The following is an 18,404-nucleotide window of genomic DNA, read 5'->3' as shown; positions in this document are numbered from 1 at the left end:
CGGCTAGGGTTTATACTGGGTTTCGGATGCTAAGGTACTCCCGGGTGTATGGAATTAATCTGCTGCGCGCACAGGAGCCGTCGGATTAGAAGACGCGCGGATCTTGGGCGGCCGGGAAGTTGACACGCGTCCGGGACTAACTTAATACGAAGCTTCGGGCAACACGGGATTACAACAAAAAGAACAGATCATCCGAAGCCGTCAGATCTTGAAAACGCGGAAGCGTGTGGACAGGATTAGAACGTGGGCACGGGACTACCGAAGCTCGCTGAAACGCGCTACACTGGATGATCTCGATGGCCCAACTTCGCTGCTCAGCGCGAATAAGGTAACTGGATGCTCCTATCTTCGTACCAAGACACGTGTCTGTCGGTAAACCGGGCGACATAATTCTTCCCGACAGTGTCCCGAAACGTGACCAAATGTGCACCAAATGTTGACCTGACTTTGACTTTGCATTTTTCACTCGTCCGGACTCCGAATTGACTTCCGTTTTCTCCTACGGACTCGTCTCGACCTCTACTTTTCAACCACGCACTGACCTTGGCCAAATTTCTAGAATGTCCTTGACTCCAAATGACCAAAATACCCTTTATGCATCTTTTTCTCATTTTTAACCGTTTTTCACACCTAATTCTCCAAAAGACACCTAATCAAGAAAACCAACCATTTTATTATAATAAAGACTCGAAACGAACTAACTCGACTAAATTAAACGACTCAGATGGGACATTTTCATGACCCATCAAAGACCAACGGGTTTCTAGGAATCATGATCAGGTGGAGCATCAGGATAGTACTCAGGATGAGAAAATTGATGAACCCGATCATGAGGAGGTTCAAGGAGAAGGTACACAAGTTTCACAACAACAACAGCAGGATGTTTCGGTACACACTAGGCCGAAACGGTTATATAAGCCGGTACAGAGGTTAGGGTCAGACAAACCTCTTAGGCATTACGGGCACGCAAATGTGGTTGAATATGCACTCTCGGTGGAAGACGACGAGCCGGTCACCTTCAAACAAGCTATCACCGCGGCGGAAAGAGAGAGTTGGTTGGTTGCTATGCAAGAAGAGATGGAGTCTCTTCACAAGAACAAGACATGGGAGGTTGTCCCATTGCCCGAAGGAAAGTCTGTTATTGGTTGTAAATGGGTGTACAAGAAGAAAGAGGATTCTTCCGAGATCAAGGGTACAAGGTATAAGGCAAGACTAGTGGCCAAGGGTTATGCCAGAAAGAAGGGGTCGACTACAATGAGATTTTTTCCCCGGTCGTGAAACATACTTCTATTCGGGTGTTATTGAGTATTGTTGCTCACAGTGATCTTGAGCTGGAACAACTCGATGTTAAAACCGCCTTCTTGCACGGGGATTTGGAAGAAGAAATTTATATGGCTCAACCTGAGGGATACAAGGTTGAGGGTAAAGAAAATCAAGTATGTCGTTTGAGGAAATCTCTTTACGGATTAAAACAATCCCCTCGCCAATGGTACAAACGATTTGATTTTTTCATGCTAAAGCATGGTTTTCGCAGAAGTGACTATGATTGTTGTGTATACATCAAGAAGCTTCGCGAAGGTGACTTTATTTATCTCCTTTTGTATGTGGATGACATGCTTATTACTTCTCGAAGCATGGTGGAGATAGATAAGTCGAAATTTCAACTCAGTCAAGAGTTTGAGATGAAAGACATGGGCGCTGCAAAGAAGATACTGGGAATGGAGATTAAGAGAGAGCGGTCAAGTAAGAAACAGTACTTGAATCAGAAAGGTTACATCGAACGAGTAGTTTCTCGATTTGGGATGCAGAATGCGAAGGCGGTGTCAACACCTTTGGCACCACACTTCAGGCTCTCGGGAAAACAATCTCCCACTACTACGGTGGAGAAGGATCATATGGATCCTGTACCGTATGCTAGTGCAGTTGGCAGTTTGATGTACGCTATGGTGTGTACTCGTCCGGATATTTCACAAGCGGTCAGTGTGGTTAGTAGGTTTATGGCAAACCCAGGGAAGACACATTGGGAAGCTGTGAAGTGGGTCTTGAGGTACTTGAAGGGTACTGTTGATACGGGTTTGTGCTTTGGTGGAGACACATGTCAGGTAAGCGGTTATGTTGAGTCGGATTATGCTGGCGATCTAGATAGAAGACGATCTACTACTGGTTATGTATTTAGGGTACATGGTGCTCCAGTTGTTTGGCGATCGATGTTACAATCTACAGTTGCGTTATCTACTACGGAGGTCGAGTATATGGCTATGGCCGAGGGTGTGTGAGTCGTCTTCATCTATCCTTCAATAAAGATTTCTTGTTCGCCCGAGGACGTAGGCTTTAAAGCCGAACCTCGTAAATTCTGTTTGCATATTTAGATTTTGACTTAGCTTTTCGACTAATCTTCATAATCGGATCAATTTCTAGGATAGGTTCGATAGCTTCCGCGACTTTCAGTTCTAACATATGGTAAATACAAGGCTCGGAGCATTGACTAAGCACGTACTCCCACAAAAAAATAGAACTAGTTAGACAATAATAGCAATTGAACTTACAGAGATCTCCCACAAGATCCAAAAGAAGAACCATTTAAACAACTATTGTGTGTTTTCACGACTTCATCTTACCCATAACACATCAAAAATAAGTTATTGAGGAATTAGGGTTAGTTTGACATTGACCCCAATTATTTAGTGATATTAAGATTTCACTCTCAAAATCGAAAGTGTTCTGGCGTTAACTCCCAATTGTCTTTTTTCCGTCAAAAGCCCGTCAAATGGTAAGTGTGTGACGCACACGCGTGAATTGTGACAAAACTCCCCTCCATCTAATCTTACGGTGAGAATTCTTTTCCATAATCAACGGTGTTGATCATGGCCCAGAGAATTCTTTCCCTTGATCAACTCTTTCCGAATCGGATCTTATTCATAACAACTCACTCTACTCTTAACAATAATCCGTCGATTATTGACTTTCTTCTTGTTCGCCGGTAACGGCGGAGACGTACGGTGATGGTGATCATTATGATGATGATGATGATGATTGATCTTTGTTGATTGTATTGATTCTATGATGCTTTTTAGAGATTTAAGATCTTCATCGCATTTCTCTCTAACGCTACCATTAACTTCCGTCGTTTCTCAGATGATGATATCGGTGATGGAGATGAGGTGTTAGAGGTAAGTCATTTAGTCCCATTAATCTAGCTATTAGCGCTGGAGAACGTTGCAGAGTTTCTTCCGCTGGTTCTCCAATTGAAGTTCTGGATAAATGAATCTCTGATGGAATAGTCGGACTCCGTGATATTTCACAGGAAAATCTCTTGAAATCCATGTAGTCAAAATTGTTTTCTCCATAAAGTGATTTACTTTCTGATGATTCAGGTTTTGTATTAGGAGTTGATGATAATGAAATTGTGCTTGTGTTTTTCTCTTGATGCTTCCCTGAAATTGTGAAATATGTGATTTGAAGTTAATTTTAATCTTACAGAAGAAAGAGAAAGTAGAGAAAGGAAGTAAAGATAGAGATCAGAAGGACAAAGAGAGGGAGATTATACCTGAAGTAAGGAGTTTACGGCGGTTTTGATACTTGGAAACGAGATGGAAAATACCAGACATATAATCAACATTTTTAGTGGTTTGATGGTTAACCGAGGTAGTTTCACGGCGAGTTGAGGAAGAAGGCGAAAACATATTTTCTAGTCTTTCATATTTTTCTCTCTTTAGTTTCTCTCACTAGAACCAGTGAGAGATGAATGCTATGGGTCATGATCAACGGTTGATCATGGGAAAGAATTCTCACCGTAGGATTAGATGGAGGACAGTTTTGTCACAAGTCACGCGTGTGCTCCGCACACTTACTGAAAATTTATCTAATTCTCTTTGATAAAACTCTGTAATTTTATTAATTCTCTTTTTCAATCATCTATTACAAAGAGGATGATCTCAATTTATATCATCTAGAGAGAGAAGGAAATAGTTTGTTACAGAGAGAGAGAGATTAATCGACTTTCTTAATAGTTAGTTTAGTTGTTAATCATAACAACTTTCTCTAACTACTACTTTAATTATAACTAACCTTCTCTAACTTCTTATTTAACCAAACTAACTATTTGAGTTAGCTTTCTTATCTAGTCAGCTAAGACTAGACAGCTCAGTCAGACCTCTTATTAGCTTATATAACCTCTAATTCTCTAATATCCCCCCTCAAGCTATGCTTCTTCAAAGTGCATCAGCTTGTTCCTAAGAGTGGTGAAGCTTGGGAAAGGTAAACCTTTGGTGAAAATGTCAGTCAGCTGAAGATGAGTAGGGATATATTTGATCTGAAGTGAACCATTAGCAACTAGATCCCTGATGAAATGATAATCCACCTCTATATGCTTGGTGCGAGCATGAAATATAGGATTAGAGGCAATATGCTTTGCTCCTTGATTATCACAGTAGATGAGAAAGGGTTTAGATAATGGCATATGAAGCTCATCTAAGAGATAGCTAATCCATAATATTTCAATAGTAGCCACACTTAGAGACTTATACTCAGCCTCTGTAGAAGACCTGGCCACAGTTGGTTGCTTCTTTGAAGACCATGATAAGAGGGTAGAACCAAGAAAAATACAAAAGCCAGTTGTTGATCTTCTAGTATCAGGGCATCCTGCCCAATCTGAATCAGAATAGGATTGAAGAGTAGTTAAGTTACCTGGATTAATGGTGATTCCAGAGCCAAGAGACCCTTTCAAATATCTCAAAATCTTTTTGACAATAATAAAGTGAGATGATCTTGGCTCCTGCATGAATTGAGCAGTGTAGTTAACTGCATATGAGATGTCTGGCCTTGTGAGAGAGAGATATTGTAGAGCTCCCACAATGCTCCTATAGGAAGAAGGATCAGATAAGATATCACCATCTAGTTTTGAAACTCTTGACCCACTAGCAACAGGTGTTTTGCTGATTTTACAATCCAACATTGAAGCCTTCTCAAGTATTTGAAGAGTGTACTTCTTCTGAGTGAGTAGAATAGAACCAGTACCATTTCTTCTTAGCACCTCAATCCCCAAGAAATAATGTATTTAACCAAGATCCTTCATAGCAAATTCTAAACTTAAGGTCTTGATGAGAGATTCAATCAAAATTGAAGATGACCATGTAAGTATAATGTCATCCACATATAGTAAGAGTACCAATACCTCATTTTGCTGAAGAAGAAAGAACATAGAATGATCTGTAGTACTCTTAGCAAATCCATACTTGAGAAGAAAATTTGCAAATCTAGTAAACCAGGCCCTAGGTGCCTGCTTTAACCCATATAATGATTTGTGTAATAGGCACACATGATTCCTATTAATTTTATCAACAAATCCTTGTGGCTGAACCATATAAACCTTTTCATCTAAAGCCTCATGTAAGAAAGCATTGGATACATCAAGTTGTTTGATAATCCAAGACTTGGTAACAGCTATGGTTAGAATGAGTCTCACTGTTGTAGATTTGACCACAGGGCTGAAAGTTTCATTGAAGTCAACCCCATCTTGTTGGTGATAGCCCTTAGCAACCAAACGAGCTTTGTATATCTTTCTAAAGACCCATCAGCCCTCTGTTTCACTTTGTAAACCCATTTACATCCTAGAACATTCATAGATGAGTCTCTAGGAACTAAAGACCAAGTATCATTCTTTTGTAAAGCTAAAAATTCATCTTTCATAGCATTACACCATTCCACAGATTTAGATGCTTCTTTGAATGAAGTTGGTTCATGAAATTTTTGAAGAACAACCACAAAAGCAGATGAAAGAGGATGATAAATGGAATAATTTGCAACAAAATCAGGAATGGACTTTGGTTTTTAAATACCACTCTTTGACCTTGTGGTCATAGGATGAAGTGATTGAGATGAAGATGTTGAACTGTCAATATTAAGAGAAGACACAGCTATCTGAGTAGGTTGTTCAGACCCATTTCCAGAAGTGGAAATAGTTGGTAGTTGTAAAGGTTGTGCCTGATTTTGGCAGTGAGTAGTAAACATAGGAATAGAAAGTGTAATTTCCTTCGGTAGTGGAACAGAGACTGATTTAGACTTGTCAAGGCAATGGTCTTTAAAATAGAAGGAAGATTCATCAAATATCACATGTCTAGAGATGTGCATCCTATCTAAACTAATATCATAGCATTTGTAACCCTTATGTATAGAACTATAACCCAAGAAGATGCACTGTGCTGATTTAGGACTGAGTTTATCTTTTCTAGAATGAGCTAGATAAGGATAACATGTAGACCCAAAGACCTTCATGATTTATAGTCTGGTGCTTTATGAAAAAGACATTCATAAGGAGATATGTTTTCTAATATAGGTGTAGGTAACCTATTAATGATATATGCTGAAGTATAAAATGCATCAAACCAGAATTTTTTAGGTAAACAAGAGTGAATAAGTAAAGTATTACCCATTTCAGTGACATGTCTGTTCTTCCTCTCTGCTTTACCATTCTGTTGGGGAGTGTATGGGCAAGAACACCTGAATACAATCCCATTATCATCTAGAAATCTCTTGAATTCACCCTTTGCCAACTCAGGAGCACCATCACTTTGAAACTTCTTAATTTTGGAGGAGAGAAGATTCTCATTTGAAGCTTTAAAATGTTTAAAGCAATTCAGACTGTCTGATCTTACTGTTAATGGATATATCCATGAAAACCTACTATAATCATCAATGAAGAGAATATAATATCTAATTCCAGAGGATGTGGGAATTGGTGCTGGACCCCATATATCACAGTGAATCAATCCAAGAGGGAGTGATGATTTTGAAGATGAAGAAGTAAAAGGAAGACATTTACTTTTACCTAGTTGACATGAATGGCAGACATTCTCAAGTTGCTGAGACTTAAATTTGATCTTGTCTTCATGATTCAATCGGAGCAATATAGCTTTTGATGGATGTCCTAACCTTGAATGTCATAGATGAGGATCTAAGCATTTTATAGCACTATGAGCCTCTAAAGGAGTACTGTGTTTTGTAAAATTTATAGGATATAGATCATTAACCATAGGACCCTCAGCTAGAATTGAACCAGACATAAGGTCTTTGATATTATAACCCCATGGAAGGAACTCTACTGAACAAAAATTCTCATTTGTAAACTTGGAGACAGATAACAAGTTCTTCTTTATATTGGATACATGAAGAACATTCTCTAGTTTAAAAGGATGAGAAGAAATAGATAGAGTAGTATTACCAGTTTCCATTATAGGCAAATACTTTCCATCTCCAACCATGACTCTTTCTTTGCCTTTATAGTCTTTTGGTTCACATATGATAGACTTATTGTTTGTCATATGGCTGGAGGCCCCAGTGTCAGTCAACCAAGGAGTTGATACTGCCAAATGACATTCTTGAATTGAATCATCTCCATCAAATGTAGAAGAACCAGATAAGATAGCCATATTACATTCAGCAACCACTATGTCCTCATCATTATCATCTGAAAAAGTTTCTTCAAGTTCTTTTGTATCATTATCATCTTCCTCTTCCTCAATATGAAGACCAGCAAACTTAGGGTGATATGGTTTGTTTGCTTTAGGGTGAGCATATCTAAAGAAACAATTTGCAGCCATATGACCCCATCTTCTACAGATTCCACAAGGAACTGTAGCAAAATCAAAATTTTCAGCTTTTGGACCTAACTTAGGACCTTCTGTGATGTTCTTACCCTTATTAGGGTTGGAGTAGCTCAATTTGACCTGATCTTGATGAAGATCATGTGTGGTCTTACTATAATTTGAATGATTTTGATAGGGTTTTTCCTGAGGTTTCTGCCTATTATCATTCTTCTGTCTATATTGTGATTGTCTATGAACAAAAAAGGCATTTTCAGGTTCCTCGTGATTCATTGAGTAACCATTGCTCATGGTGTAGTAATTTTGACCTAAGTTCAGGAAATGTAATTCGTCCTTCTATAATATTCATAGAAATAACAAATTGTCTATAATCTTTCCCTAAACCTAGAAGAGTAATTCTACAAAGTTCTTTGTCTGTTACCTTATCATTGACTGCAATTAGGGCATCAGCAAGAGATTTGATCTTCCTGATATACTCCCCAATAGTTGAATTTCCTTTCTTTATAGATTGAATCTGTGAACGAAGTAAATCTTTCTTAGCTTCGAACTCTTCTGTGTATATGATATCAAGATAAGACCAGATTTCATAGGCCGATTTTAAACCAAGAACATCTGATTTGATCTCAGGTGAAAAAGTTGCTTTTAAGCAAGATTGAACAAAACTATCTTGTTTCTTCCATTTCTTATACTCGGGATTCAGAATTTCTCTATCATCTTCAACAATCTTCATAGCTGGTATTTCAATGGAGCCATCAACATAATCTATTAGATCAGCACCATATAAAATCGATTCAACTTGATCCTTCCAAATTAGGTAATTCGATCCATCAAGCTTATCAGATACGAAATTTGCTATATTGGAGATCGAGTGATGGTGATTGGAAGAAGAAGAAGCAGAAGCAGCGGAATTGGTTGTGGGATTCATTAGGTTAGAAATCTGATACCATGAAAATTTATCTAATTCTCTTTGATAAAACTCTGTAATTTTATTAATTCTCTTTTTCAATCATCTATTACAAAGAGGATGATCTCAATTTATATCATCTAGAGAGAGAAGGAAATAGTTTGTTACAGAGAGAGAGAGAGAGAAAGATTAATCGACTTTCTTAATACTTAGTTAAGTTGTTAATCATAACAACTTTCTCTAACTACTACTTTAATTATAACTAACCTTCTCTAACTTCTTATTTAACCAAACTAACTATTTGAGTTAGCTTTCTTATTGAGTCAGCTAAGACTAGACAGCTCAGTCAGACCTCTTATTAGCTTATATAACCTCTAATTCTCTAATACTTACCATTTGACGGGTTTTGACGGAAAAAAGACAATTGGGAGTGTCCGCCAGAACACTTTCGACTTTGAAGGTGAAGTCCTAATATCACTAAATAATTGGGGGTCCGGTGCTGACACCCCAGTCAAAACTCCCACCACATGGATTGGAATTTGTAGGGTTGAAGATCTGTTTTGGTCTAATTTGTGACCAACTCACCGTTTTGACCTTTATAAGTGTCCGGCAGTTCGTTTGACTCTCGAAAATTAAAAAAAAATTAAATTAAAGATTAAGATACAAACAAATTTGTCTTTAGATTGAACACAAGAAATTAACTAAGCCTTTATTTTTCGGAAAATATCTTAGATGTCTCAAAACTGTAACCTTTAAAAAGTTTATTCTCGTGCTTTTAAGGAGTTCTGAAAAGGTTGGATTAACAAAAACTAAAGCATGAGATAGGTGGTGGAGAAAATGATGAAAACTTTGTCTGATAAGGCACTAATATGAAGATGCAATCATGAGATGCATATACCTTCTTCACTAACAATTGATCCAGAGCCCCATTCACAATAATTTCCTTTAACTTTTCTTAGTGACCTCTACTTTTTGTGTAAATCCTAAGAACATGATACCCATTTTTCTCTTTTTACCGGTCTAACGTTCACTAAAATAAAATGTATATTTCTATAATTATACTGGTCTAATATATATACATATAATTGGTGTCTGTGGGACACGAAAAGTTCTTTTGAATGAATTAAAAAGATAAACATACAATCTCAAACATTTATCGAGATAAACATGAGCTAAACACTCTCAAATAAAATGATTAGGATTGTGGGTAAGAAAATCGCCTCCTGACATTATGAGGAAGCATTTTTCTCTTTAGAATTAAATTTTTTCGGAATTAATATATAAGTACCACTGTACTACAGTAAAACGTCACATATAGTAACTTACTACGATATAAAAGAACAATACAGACCATTGAGAGAGATGTAGTCTTCAAATGTTTCTTCGGTTTGCTTCAAACATAATATATAACCATCTAATACCAGATATTAGTTAAACTTCTGGGTCAAAGGCAGTGATGTTGTTAATAATATCTTTTTTAATTAAGGAGTTTTAATTAATTCCCAACCCTAATCTAAATAAATATGAATTAGTATGACCAATTACAGTCCTAGTATTGGACACAAAGAAGAAAGTAGAAGAGATTCCTGATTGCAAATTCTCTTTCTGTTCGAGGAGTGCAAATCAAGTTGCTCATATTTTGTCGCACTCGCAATTAAACATTATTATTGACGTCTAGGACGTGGCTGAGGGGGTGCAGCTGGTGCAGTCGCACCGGGCACCCCTTTATGCAAGGGGCCCATTTTAGGTAGTCGTAGGCAAGAGTACTATAACATATAGGTCAATCCTTATCTCAACATAAGGTGTAGCTCAGTTGGTTCGAAACCTTGCTACTACCGTGTCTCCATTTTCTACTTTCCACCACTAGTCCCTGTAGGCGTTCGATGTCATTTTAAAGTTTAATGCGTTCCAACCTTTATGCTCTATACGTGACCTATATCCAAAATACAAATTTCACTTTAGTACTCCCTCCCTAATATACATAATTTCTATGTGCATTTAATTGTTTATGCAGGGGTGGTGTTGGGCCAAAGCGAACAAAGCGTCTCTTCGGACCACCGGCTTTTAGGGGCCACCAAAACATTAATTTCTTTAAGAAATATAAAAGGAGCTTAATCCTCTAAAAACATTTAACAAATTTTAAGTAAAAAATGCCACCAAATTTGATGATCTTTAAATGAAAGGTGTGCCTAACAGTTTGTTTGCTTATGAAAAATGCTTTTTAAATATCCAAATCATGAAATCTCAATATCCTTTCCTTTCTTCAAGTCAAAGTACAAACTAGACTGTTTATTCAATTTCTAGAAACAAGGTCTATTGTTTTTTTGTTGTAAGTTGTTCAATTTCAAAAGTACAAAGAAATATTTTGTTTTCTGTTTGAGTTAAAAAAGTTAAACTTCCAAGATCATGGTGATTTGAGAGATTCATGTGGTCGCCATGAAACCCTTTTCAAGCATAATGAGTTATATGACATAGACGGACTAGACTTATTTTCTGAACTGAAAGTGTTGAAGCGTCTTTTACTAAACGAGATAAAAAAAACTAATTGAAGTGCTAGATTTTTTTGAAAGATATGAAAGTTTGTTACCCGAACACATGGGTTTCTTATAGAATTTGGTTAACTAATACCAGTTAATGTTGCCTCTGTAGAAAGAAATTTTTCTAAGTTAAAGTTGATTAAGTCTTATATTCGATCTACTATGTCGCAAGAAAGGTTAAACGGGTTAGCTATATTATCTATTGAGAAGGATATGACTAACAGTCTTGATTATTCGACGATTATTAGTGACTTTGTATCGAAAAATTTAAGCAAAAACAAGATTTCAGTGATTGTAATTATCAAAAAAACTATTTTATTATATAAATGTGATGAAAATACTTGCGATACTTTCGATTTTCATGTAATATACTAGGGTATAGCCCGTGCCTCCGGCACGGAACTATTTTGAAACACTTAACGCGTTTGAATATATATAAATTAGAGAATCAGACGCAGAGAGAGACTTATTTCTTTGAGAAAATCAGAAAATAATGTTGGGATAAATTTGCAACTGTCCAAGATTGCCATTAAAATTTTCAGGGTCAATTATTACAATCTGGAAATACACTATCAGGGAATGCTTAATACAATTTCAGCCTCTTTACATCGTTCCAATTAGATACTAAGTATATATTAAATCAAAGGCTTTGATGAAACATTGGATGTATGCAGTCTGGAATAAAAATCAAAATAAAAGTTATATGAAGTTTGACTGCACACTTACGATTATTCTCTACCCAAGGAAGATATGCAAAAACTGATTGGCTAAGTAATAAACAACAATTAATTGAGAAAGCTATTTACGATATAAAACAAACACTTAATAAGATCGTATCTTCCTGAAATACTTCACCACAGTCCTTTCACCAAAGAAACAAAGAGAATTTTCATTTAAGATGTTATTGCAGAAATTTAAGAAATTCACAGCGTCTTCTTATTCGATAAAATCCTTTGGAAAACTAAATTATAAAAGGAAAAAGATTACTTTAAATAACAATAATTGATTTTCTTACCTAGAGCATTAAAATTTCCGTTAATTCAATCCAATCAGAATGTAGAAGTTGAAAACTTGCACGGAAACCTTAATTTCCACCGTAATGTAAACATTGACAGAGAAAAAAACAACCATTTATTTCGTCGTCAAAGAAGAGTAACATAAGCTTCAAACTGAAATCCCAAAACTCTAGCAAGAATTACAATATGAAATCAAGTTGAAAGAATAAGAAAAAAATAACACCACGCAACTTAAACTTTTAAGATATAAAAGATAACGTCCTAATAGCAAAGATAAATTTGTAACGTTTCAGAGGGATGGTATCAATACAATTACCTCAACATATTCAATTTGGTTTACTTATCAAATAATTATCTTCTTGCCATCCAGTACAACATTAGCAACATTGGTTGCTTCTGCAAGACTTAGTGAAATGTTGTCCGTCATATTGTCCACTACTCAAGTAAGCATTGCAGGCTCTCCATCCATGTTGCACTCATAAAAATGCTGATTAGAATATTAAGAACACGAGAACATCAGAAGATAAACCAGTTTAATTGGCAAAATAAATAGTTAAAATAGCTTGGAGAAAATTTAAACCAAACTACTGCAACCGTATACTGTTAACCCATCAGCCATGCAACCGTAGATGAACATATAAATCCTACACGTAATTTTAGTACATACTGAGACAAAAGATAAAGAACCATCTTCAGAAGACTTGGTCACATGTTAGAGTTCAAAAACTTTGACGGGAATAATGAGTTCTAATCTATTGACTTCGATATTAGAACATAACTGGACACCGAGAGACTGTAAAGTTCCATCCATTTGATTGAAAACAGTAGGAAATAGAGTATATATCTCACAATTCTTTCAAAAAAAGCAAATCAATAAAGAACAATGGAGATTATATATCTATCTATCTACATATATATATATAGAGTCTATATATATATATATATATATATATATATATAGAGAGAGAGAGAGAGAGAGAGAGAGAAAGAGGGAGGGAAAGAGAGAAAGTGATGGAGAAAAGCTCCAAGTTAAATAATGTCTCAATCAATTCGAATCAAATAGATTTCTGTCTCAGTATCAAATCACCATTGAATCTGTTTGCTTCATCTACGTATGAGGCATTGATGCTTCTAGACTAAGAACATAGGTCATGCATTATAAGAAACTGTAAAGGGGAGATTTTGATGCCCAAACCCGATGGAAATCAAATCACAGAAAATACATAATAGTAACAATTTTAGGGTTTTAGTTTTACCTAAATTGTACATCGGGGCTCTTCCCAAATCTTTATAATTTGTTCTTCAGTGGTATAATAAGAGATATTTCTAACTGCCCAAAATAAAAAAAATTAATCTTCAGTTAATCATGAATTGGAACCTGATGAGAGGGGATAAAAGAAAAAAGAAGTACAATCTAGAGAGAGAGTGTTGATAGTTGATACTAACCGCATACACAACGGTGCTGAGACTTGCCGCCATTTACAAGGAGAAGAAGTTGTAAAGACTCTTTATTCTTCTTCCAGTTACAGACATTATTTTTTCTTCTTCTTCCAGGCTAACCCTTTCCCTTGCCTACTTCGTTTGAGGGTTTCTTCTACTGGGAGAAACAATTTTACAGAGGGAGAAGTCAATCTTTCACAAGGAGAAGAAGTCAATCTTAGGGGAAATCAAAAACAAAAAGATATGTCCGGCGATTATGATTGGGATCCTAAGAAGATATGTCTGTTGAGAAGATATGTCTATAGGCGCCACCATGAATCCAACGGACTGTACGAATGCTGATGTGGGACGGACGACTGGATTTATCCAGGGATTTGTCCCAGTCAGCACCCATCCACCTGTTTTATTATATAGATTTATACGTTTTACAAATTGATAAAAGGGACCACATTTTCAGACCTCGCTTCGGACCACCAAAAGTCAGGACCAGCCCCCTGTTTATGTCATTTACTTGTGCATATTTGCTACAATTTATAAATTTGCAACTTTCAAATAGTGAGTCTTGCAACAAAAATCTTCCAAATAGTGAGTTAATTTGTTTTGTTAAGACTTGACTATAGTTTAAAGAGTTTTTAAGTTACGCAATTATTGAGATATTAGTACTTTTTATTTTACATAAACATTTGTATTTCATAATATTTTATAAAAAAAATTGTTTTAGACAAAATATCAATCTATTATATTACACGTACTTTTTTTTTAGTTCTTCCAGCATCATAAGAAGGGCTCAGGATAAAATTTCGCACCGGGTCCCGGAAATCTCGATCACGCCACTGTTGACGTCCCTTTAGAATTTTATGTTCCTCCTTTTTACATTGTAAACCAATTGATGGCTGATCAAATTAACATATCTTTGATTATTGAGCTTTAATAAAGTATACGCAAGGCCTATTTTTATCAAAAAATAATTACTATAACTGTTAGGTGTTTTGAGCTTACCCCCTCAAAATTAATTGGTAATTGAGTTTACCCCTTCACTAATTGGTAATTGAGCTTACCCCGTTCAATTTAGATTTTTTGTCAAAACTACTAAGGATATATTTGATACGTGATAATAAAACCATAAAGTAAATAATATATAAACAAAATCAATCTTTACTAATTATATTCCCGACCAAATCAAACAATAAAATGAGGTAGAATCTCTACTAAGAATCATATTGAAGAATAGTTGTTCTTGATAGTCGCAGGTATTTTACGTACGCCAAACATAAACTTTGTATTTTTGTCACTAATAGTAAGTCTAAGGGGGTAAGCTCAATTACCCATTATTGGAGGGAGTAAACTCAATTACCAATTAATGATGAGGGGGTAAGCTCAAAAAACCCTTAATGTTATATTTTGTTATAAGCCTCTAATTTAACCCTTTTGGAGAATATAATCAGTACTTAATGATACCGAAGTAAGACAAATTACATGTAAATTATTTCAACGTGAAATTATGTAAGAAAGGGTACCAAACTTAACTAGTTGGGTGTGGTTGCTCCTAAACTCCCTAAAATTGGTATGAAATTAGTGACTTCCAGAAAAATCAAACTTCAAATAGGTTGGAAATTTGGAATAAACATATGTACAGACCAAGCAAAGAGCCACTGGAGATTATATATTTTTTTCCAATTGTTGGTAAGCCATTATTTCCTCTAAATCATGACGAATAATTTATTATTAATATCATTATTATAACAATTTTATAATTATTATCATAGTTTTATGTTGGAGGTAGTTAATTAAGAAAATTTTATTTGTGTCATATTATAGTTAGGAGCTAGGGATTATATTAGTCAGAAAATCAATGACATATCCCATTTTGAAGGGTCCAAAACTCCCTATATCTACACTCCAATTTTCAATTTCAACAAAAAAAAAAAAAGGATTCTCCAATTTTCAACCTAAACTTTGACAGCAGCCATCAAGTTTGATACTACCAATCTTGTAACTTACAACTTTTAAAATTTTCTTCTTTTAGAAGCAGTTTCTCTTATTTTTCTTAATCATACCAATGCAAAATTCATTAGCTTTTCAAATAAGCTATTTCATTAGGTTGTTAAACAGAGAGATTGAGAAAAAAATGGTTGTTGGAGAAAGCATAGTTTTGCAAATCAGAAAGAGATGTTTTTGTAATTTTTCAAACACCAGAATTTTGTATTATCTTTGAGTTGTTAATGGCAATTTGGATAGTTGTGATTGGGTGTCATTTTTGTTTTGACTATGGAAGTGTGTGTTCATTTAATGGGTTAGCGATGCAGTTTCTTCGATGTAGATGGATTGTTTCATGAAGTTGAATAATTTAACTTTCTCTTACTGCAGAGTTCCTTTGAGGTTACGTACGTGTGCGTGCCAGAATAGTTTCACATAATAAAATAACCCAAAAAAATGTTATGTATATGTTATCTTTATTTATTAGAGAGAGGTGGATGACAACAACAGTTAACATGGTAACTATCAGAACTATGCACGCACGTGCTTCATAACACCATATAAGAAAGACATGTTTGATATACACTTGTGAGGGGATGTGGGAGAACACTAGTGTATAACTCATCTTCACTCATTGTCATTTGATTTTGAGTTGCATGATCACCACAAAATTTAACATGATGCAACGTGGGTAGCAAGCCCTTCTTAATCCTTCTCTATTCCCAGGCCTTAATCTAGTGGTTGGATACCACTCTGCATCTCGGGTTTTTCAGGTTCAATTCTCACAGAAGTGAAAATCCATTATTTTTTTAACAAGGGTATAAATAAAGTAGATGTAGGAATGAATTGACTTCCAAACCGTATAGGATGGTCTTAAATGTCTTTATATGGTCATTAGGGTCCAAATTGTCTTTGTGATGGTAGTTATAGAACTTATTCAGTTTATGTTAATATATTCATGATGTATCTGTGTCATGTAAATAATAATGACTAATGAGTCATATTTTCATATCGAAAAAAAAAAGAGTTATTTGGGCAATCTTTGCCGACGATAGGGGTTAAAAAGAGACTCTAGGTATAAAGAGGTAGCATATAGGAAATAAGCCTTGAAATATTTAGAGAACAACACCCATCTCGTTATCCCACCAACCTTCTCGCATTTATAACCCATTAAAATCATCCATTCTTCCCTCACTATCTATCCCCCGTTAAGCCACTTCCTCTCTCTCTCTCTCTACATTTTCTCTGTCTAGATTTTCTTTTCTGTATAGAAGGATATGAACAAGCTCAAAGGTTTTAGAAGGTACTGGAATAGAAAAGGGTACGAGCGGCTAGACGGATCCGGTTTCCGGCCAAAGAAGAAGAATCGGGTCAAATTAGCAACAGGCGGATCTGATCAATCGGGTCAATACACAAAGAAACGATGGTTTTGGCGTATAAAGATCAGTAAGAAACTAAAAGTATTATTCAAGAAGAGAAGAATCATATCACCAAATAAAATACTAAAAAATCTTAGAGATTCGTACGTGAATTTGATGATCAAATTTGGGAATTCAAGTGTTTTTAGTTCCGGGTACGGGGGTCCGGGAGTAGAGTATCCGGCGGTGAGTTATGGGTATGAGTTTGGGAAACCGGGTTTGAAGGAGTATGATGAGAAGGTGATTGTTGAAGTTTACAAGAATTTGATGGAGCAAGGTCATTTGATGCCTCGAGATGCAGCAAAAATTGTTAATGATGGTCGGTTGATCCTTTGTCGAAGACCTTTACTTTAGATCAATTTCTCTTTCATTTTCATGTACCCTTTTATTCTCTCCTTTTTAATAGTGAAAATAGTGCAACTTATTATGCAATTCTCTTAACCTAGCTTTTTTTTTTTTTTTGGAAGATGAATCTACGTACGTCGTGATATTAGCATTGATACATCATAGATGCGATAAACTTATGTCAACACCTGGGAGTCGAACCTGGGACCTCTAGAGATTTCTTAAGTTTATGTCAACACCTTAAAACCGCTTGGGCTACCAACTATTGACATTAGCCTAGCTTATTATACTTTATACTCGTGTTTTTTCTCCAAGTCATTTTTTACTTAAGAGACTGGTTTTAAAATGATTGTCTTTGTCTGGTGATATGTCTAATTAGGTTATGTGGTTGTTTGTGTTGATTCTGGATACATTTTGATTCAAATGATTCACTCTTAAATAAGTCAATAAAGAGATGGTATAATCAATAAAGAGAAAGAGAGTTAACTAGATAACATAAATCATTAATTTCTTGATTGAGGATATATATACACTATGGATTTTTGTTAAAGAAAGTGCACAACAGGGAGACCCACTTTTATGTGATTGAGGTTATATGTATTGTATGGATTTTTGTTTGACAATAATGTACTAATACATGATAATAAGTAGCATTAAGCTCTTTATTAATAGTTGGTCTATTGTTGATCTATCTTCTTGATATGGGTGGGAATTGGACACATGGATCTTTTTCAATGTAAAATGTATTGGTTTGATTTAAAAAAGAGGAATGGGTTAGGGGCTTCACATGCAAAGAATGGTAGAACAATTAGGGTCCCATCCTTATCTTCAGCCTACTTTTAGGGTTGGGTAGTGGACTAATTGATGTTAATTGATGATGAGATGCTTTCATCTGCTTTTTAATTTAAGAAGTTGGAGGTATGATTTGACATGCAATATACCAACCTATTTCAACAGAAGAAACATACTTATTATTTATCAACATTAAGATGGATATATGGGCTAAAATACTGGTTGGAACAGTAATAGGGGTCATAAAATATTTAATGAAAATGTTATTATTTTGAATTGTCAGCGTGTCTCGATCTAAAGTGAAAGATTAAATCTCTTACCGCTCCAATTAAAGATAGTGGGCGTTGCATGTAACTAATATTTGAGGAGAAACT

At 35.5% G+C, this 18,404-nt stretch overlaps 1 protein-coding gene, 1 long non-coding RNA gene and 1 pseudogene across 3 annotated transcripts; 1 reads left to right on the top strand and 2 right to left on the bottom strand.

Annotated features, from left to right (window-relative positions):
• Positions 1 to 2,912: 2,912 nt before the first annotated feature.
• LOC147569128 (uncharacterized) lies at positions 2,913 to 3,733 on the bottom strand (annotated as a pseudogene). The gene is made up of 2 exons (XR_015234718.1): positions 3,548 to 3,733; positions 2,913 to 3,434 (listed from the first exon to the last, which is right to left on the bottom strand). The product of XR_015234718.1 is annotated as an uncharacterized LOC147569128 (transcript).
• Positions 3,734 to 11,630: 7,897 nt separating this feature from the next.
• On the bottom strand, positions 11,631 to 13,747 carry LOC147569127 (uncharacterized). Its single transcript, XR_015238555.1, has 3 exons — positions 13,505 to 13,747; positions 13,315 to 13,388; positions 11,631 to 12,545 (listed from the first exon to the last, which is right to left on the bottom strand). It is a non-coding gene; the product is annotated as an uncharacterized LOC147569127 (long non-coding RNA).
• A 2,888-nt stretch (positions 13,748 to 16,635) lies between these two features.
• On the top strand, positions 16,636 to 17,325 carry LOC147569126 (uncharacterized). The gene has a single exon (XM_086671660.1). It carries the CDS (start codon positions 16,753 to 16,755, stop codon positions 17,245 to 17,247), a length of 495 nt encoding a protein of 164 aa, XP_086527786.1. The 5' UTR covers positions 16,636 to 16,752; the 3' UTR covers positions 17,248 to 17,325.
• Positions 17,326 to 18,404: the final 1,079 nt, after the last annotated feature.

Source organism: Eschscholzia californica, unplaced genomic scaffold (genome assembly GCF_041429995.1).
Source record: "Eschscholzia californica isolate CP2 unplaced genomic scaffold, dmEscCali1.0.p SCAF_1, whole genome shotgun sequence".
Lineage (NCBI taxonomy): Eukaryota > Viridiplantae > Streptophyta > Magnoliopsida > Ranunculales > Papaveraceae > Eschscholzia > Eschscholzia californica.
This window is presented reverse-complemented; position numbering and strand designations above follow the sequence as displayed.

Excerpts from the sequence above, each read along its gene's own strand:
- LOC147569126 (XM_086671660.1), top strand. The coding sequence starts at position 16,753 with ATGAACAAGCTCAAAGGTTTTAGAAGGTACTGGAATAGAAAAGGGTAC.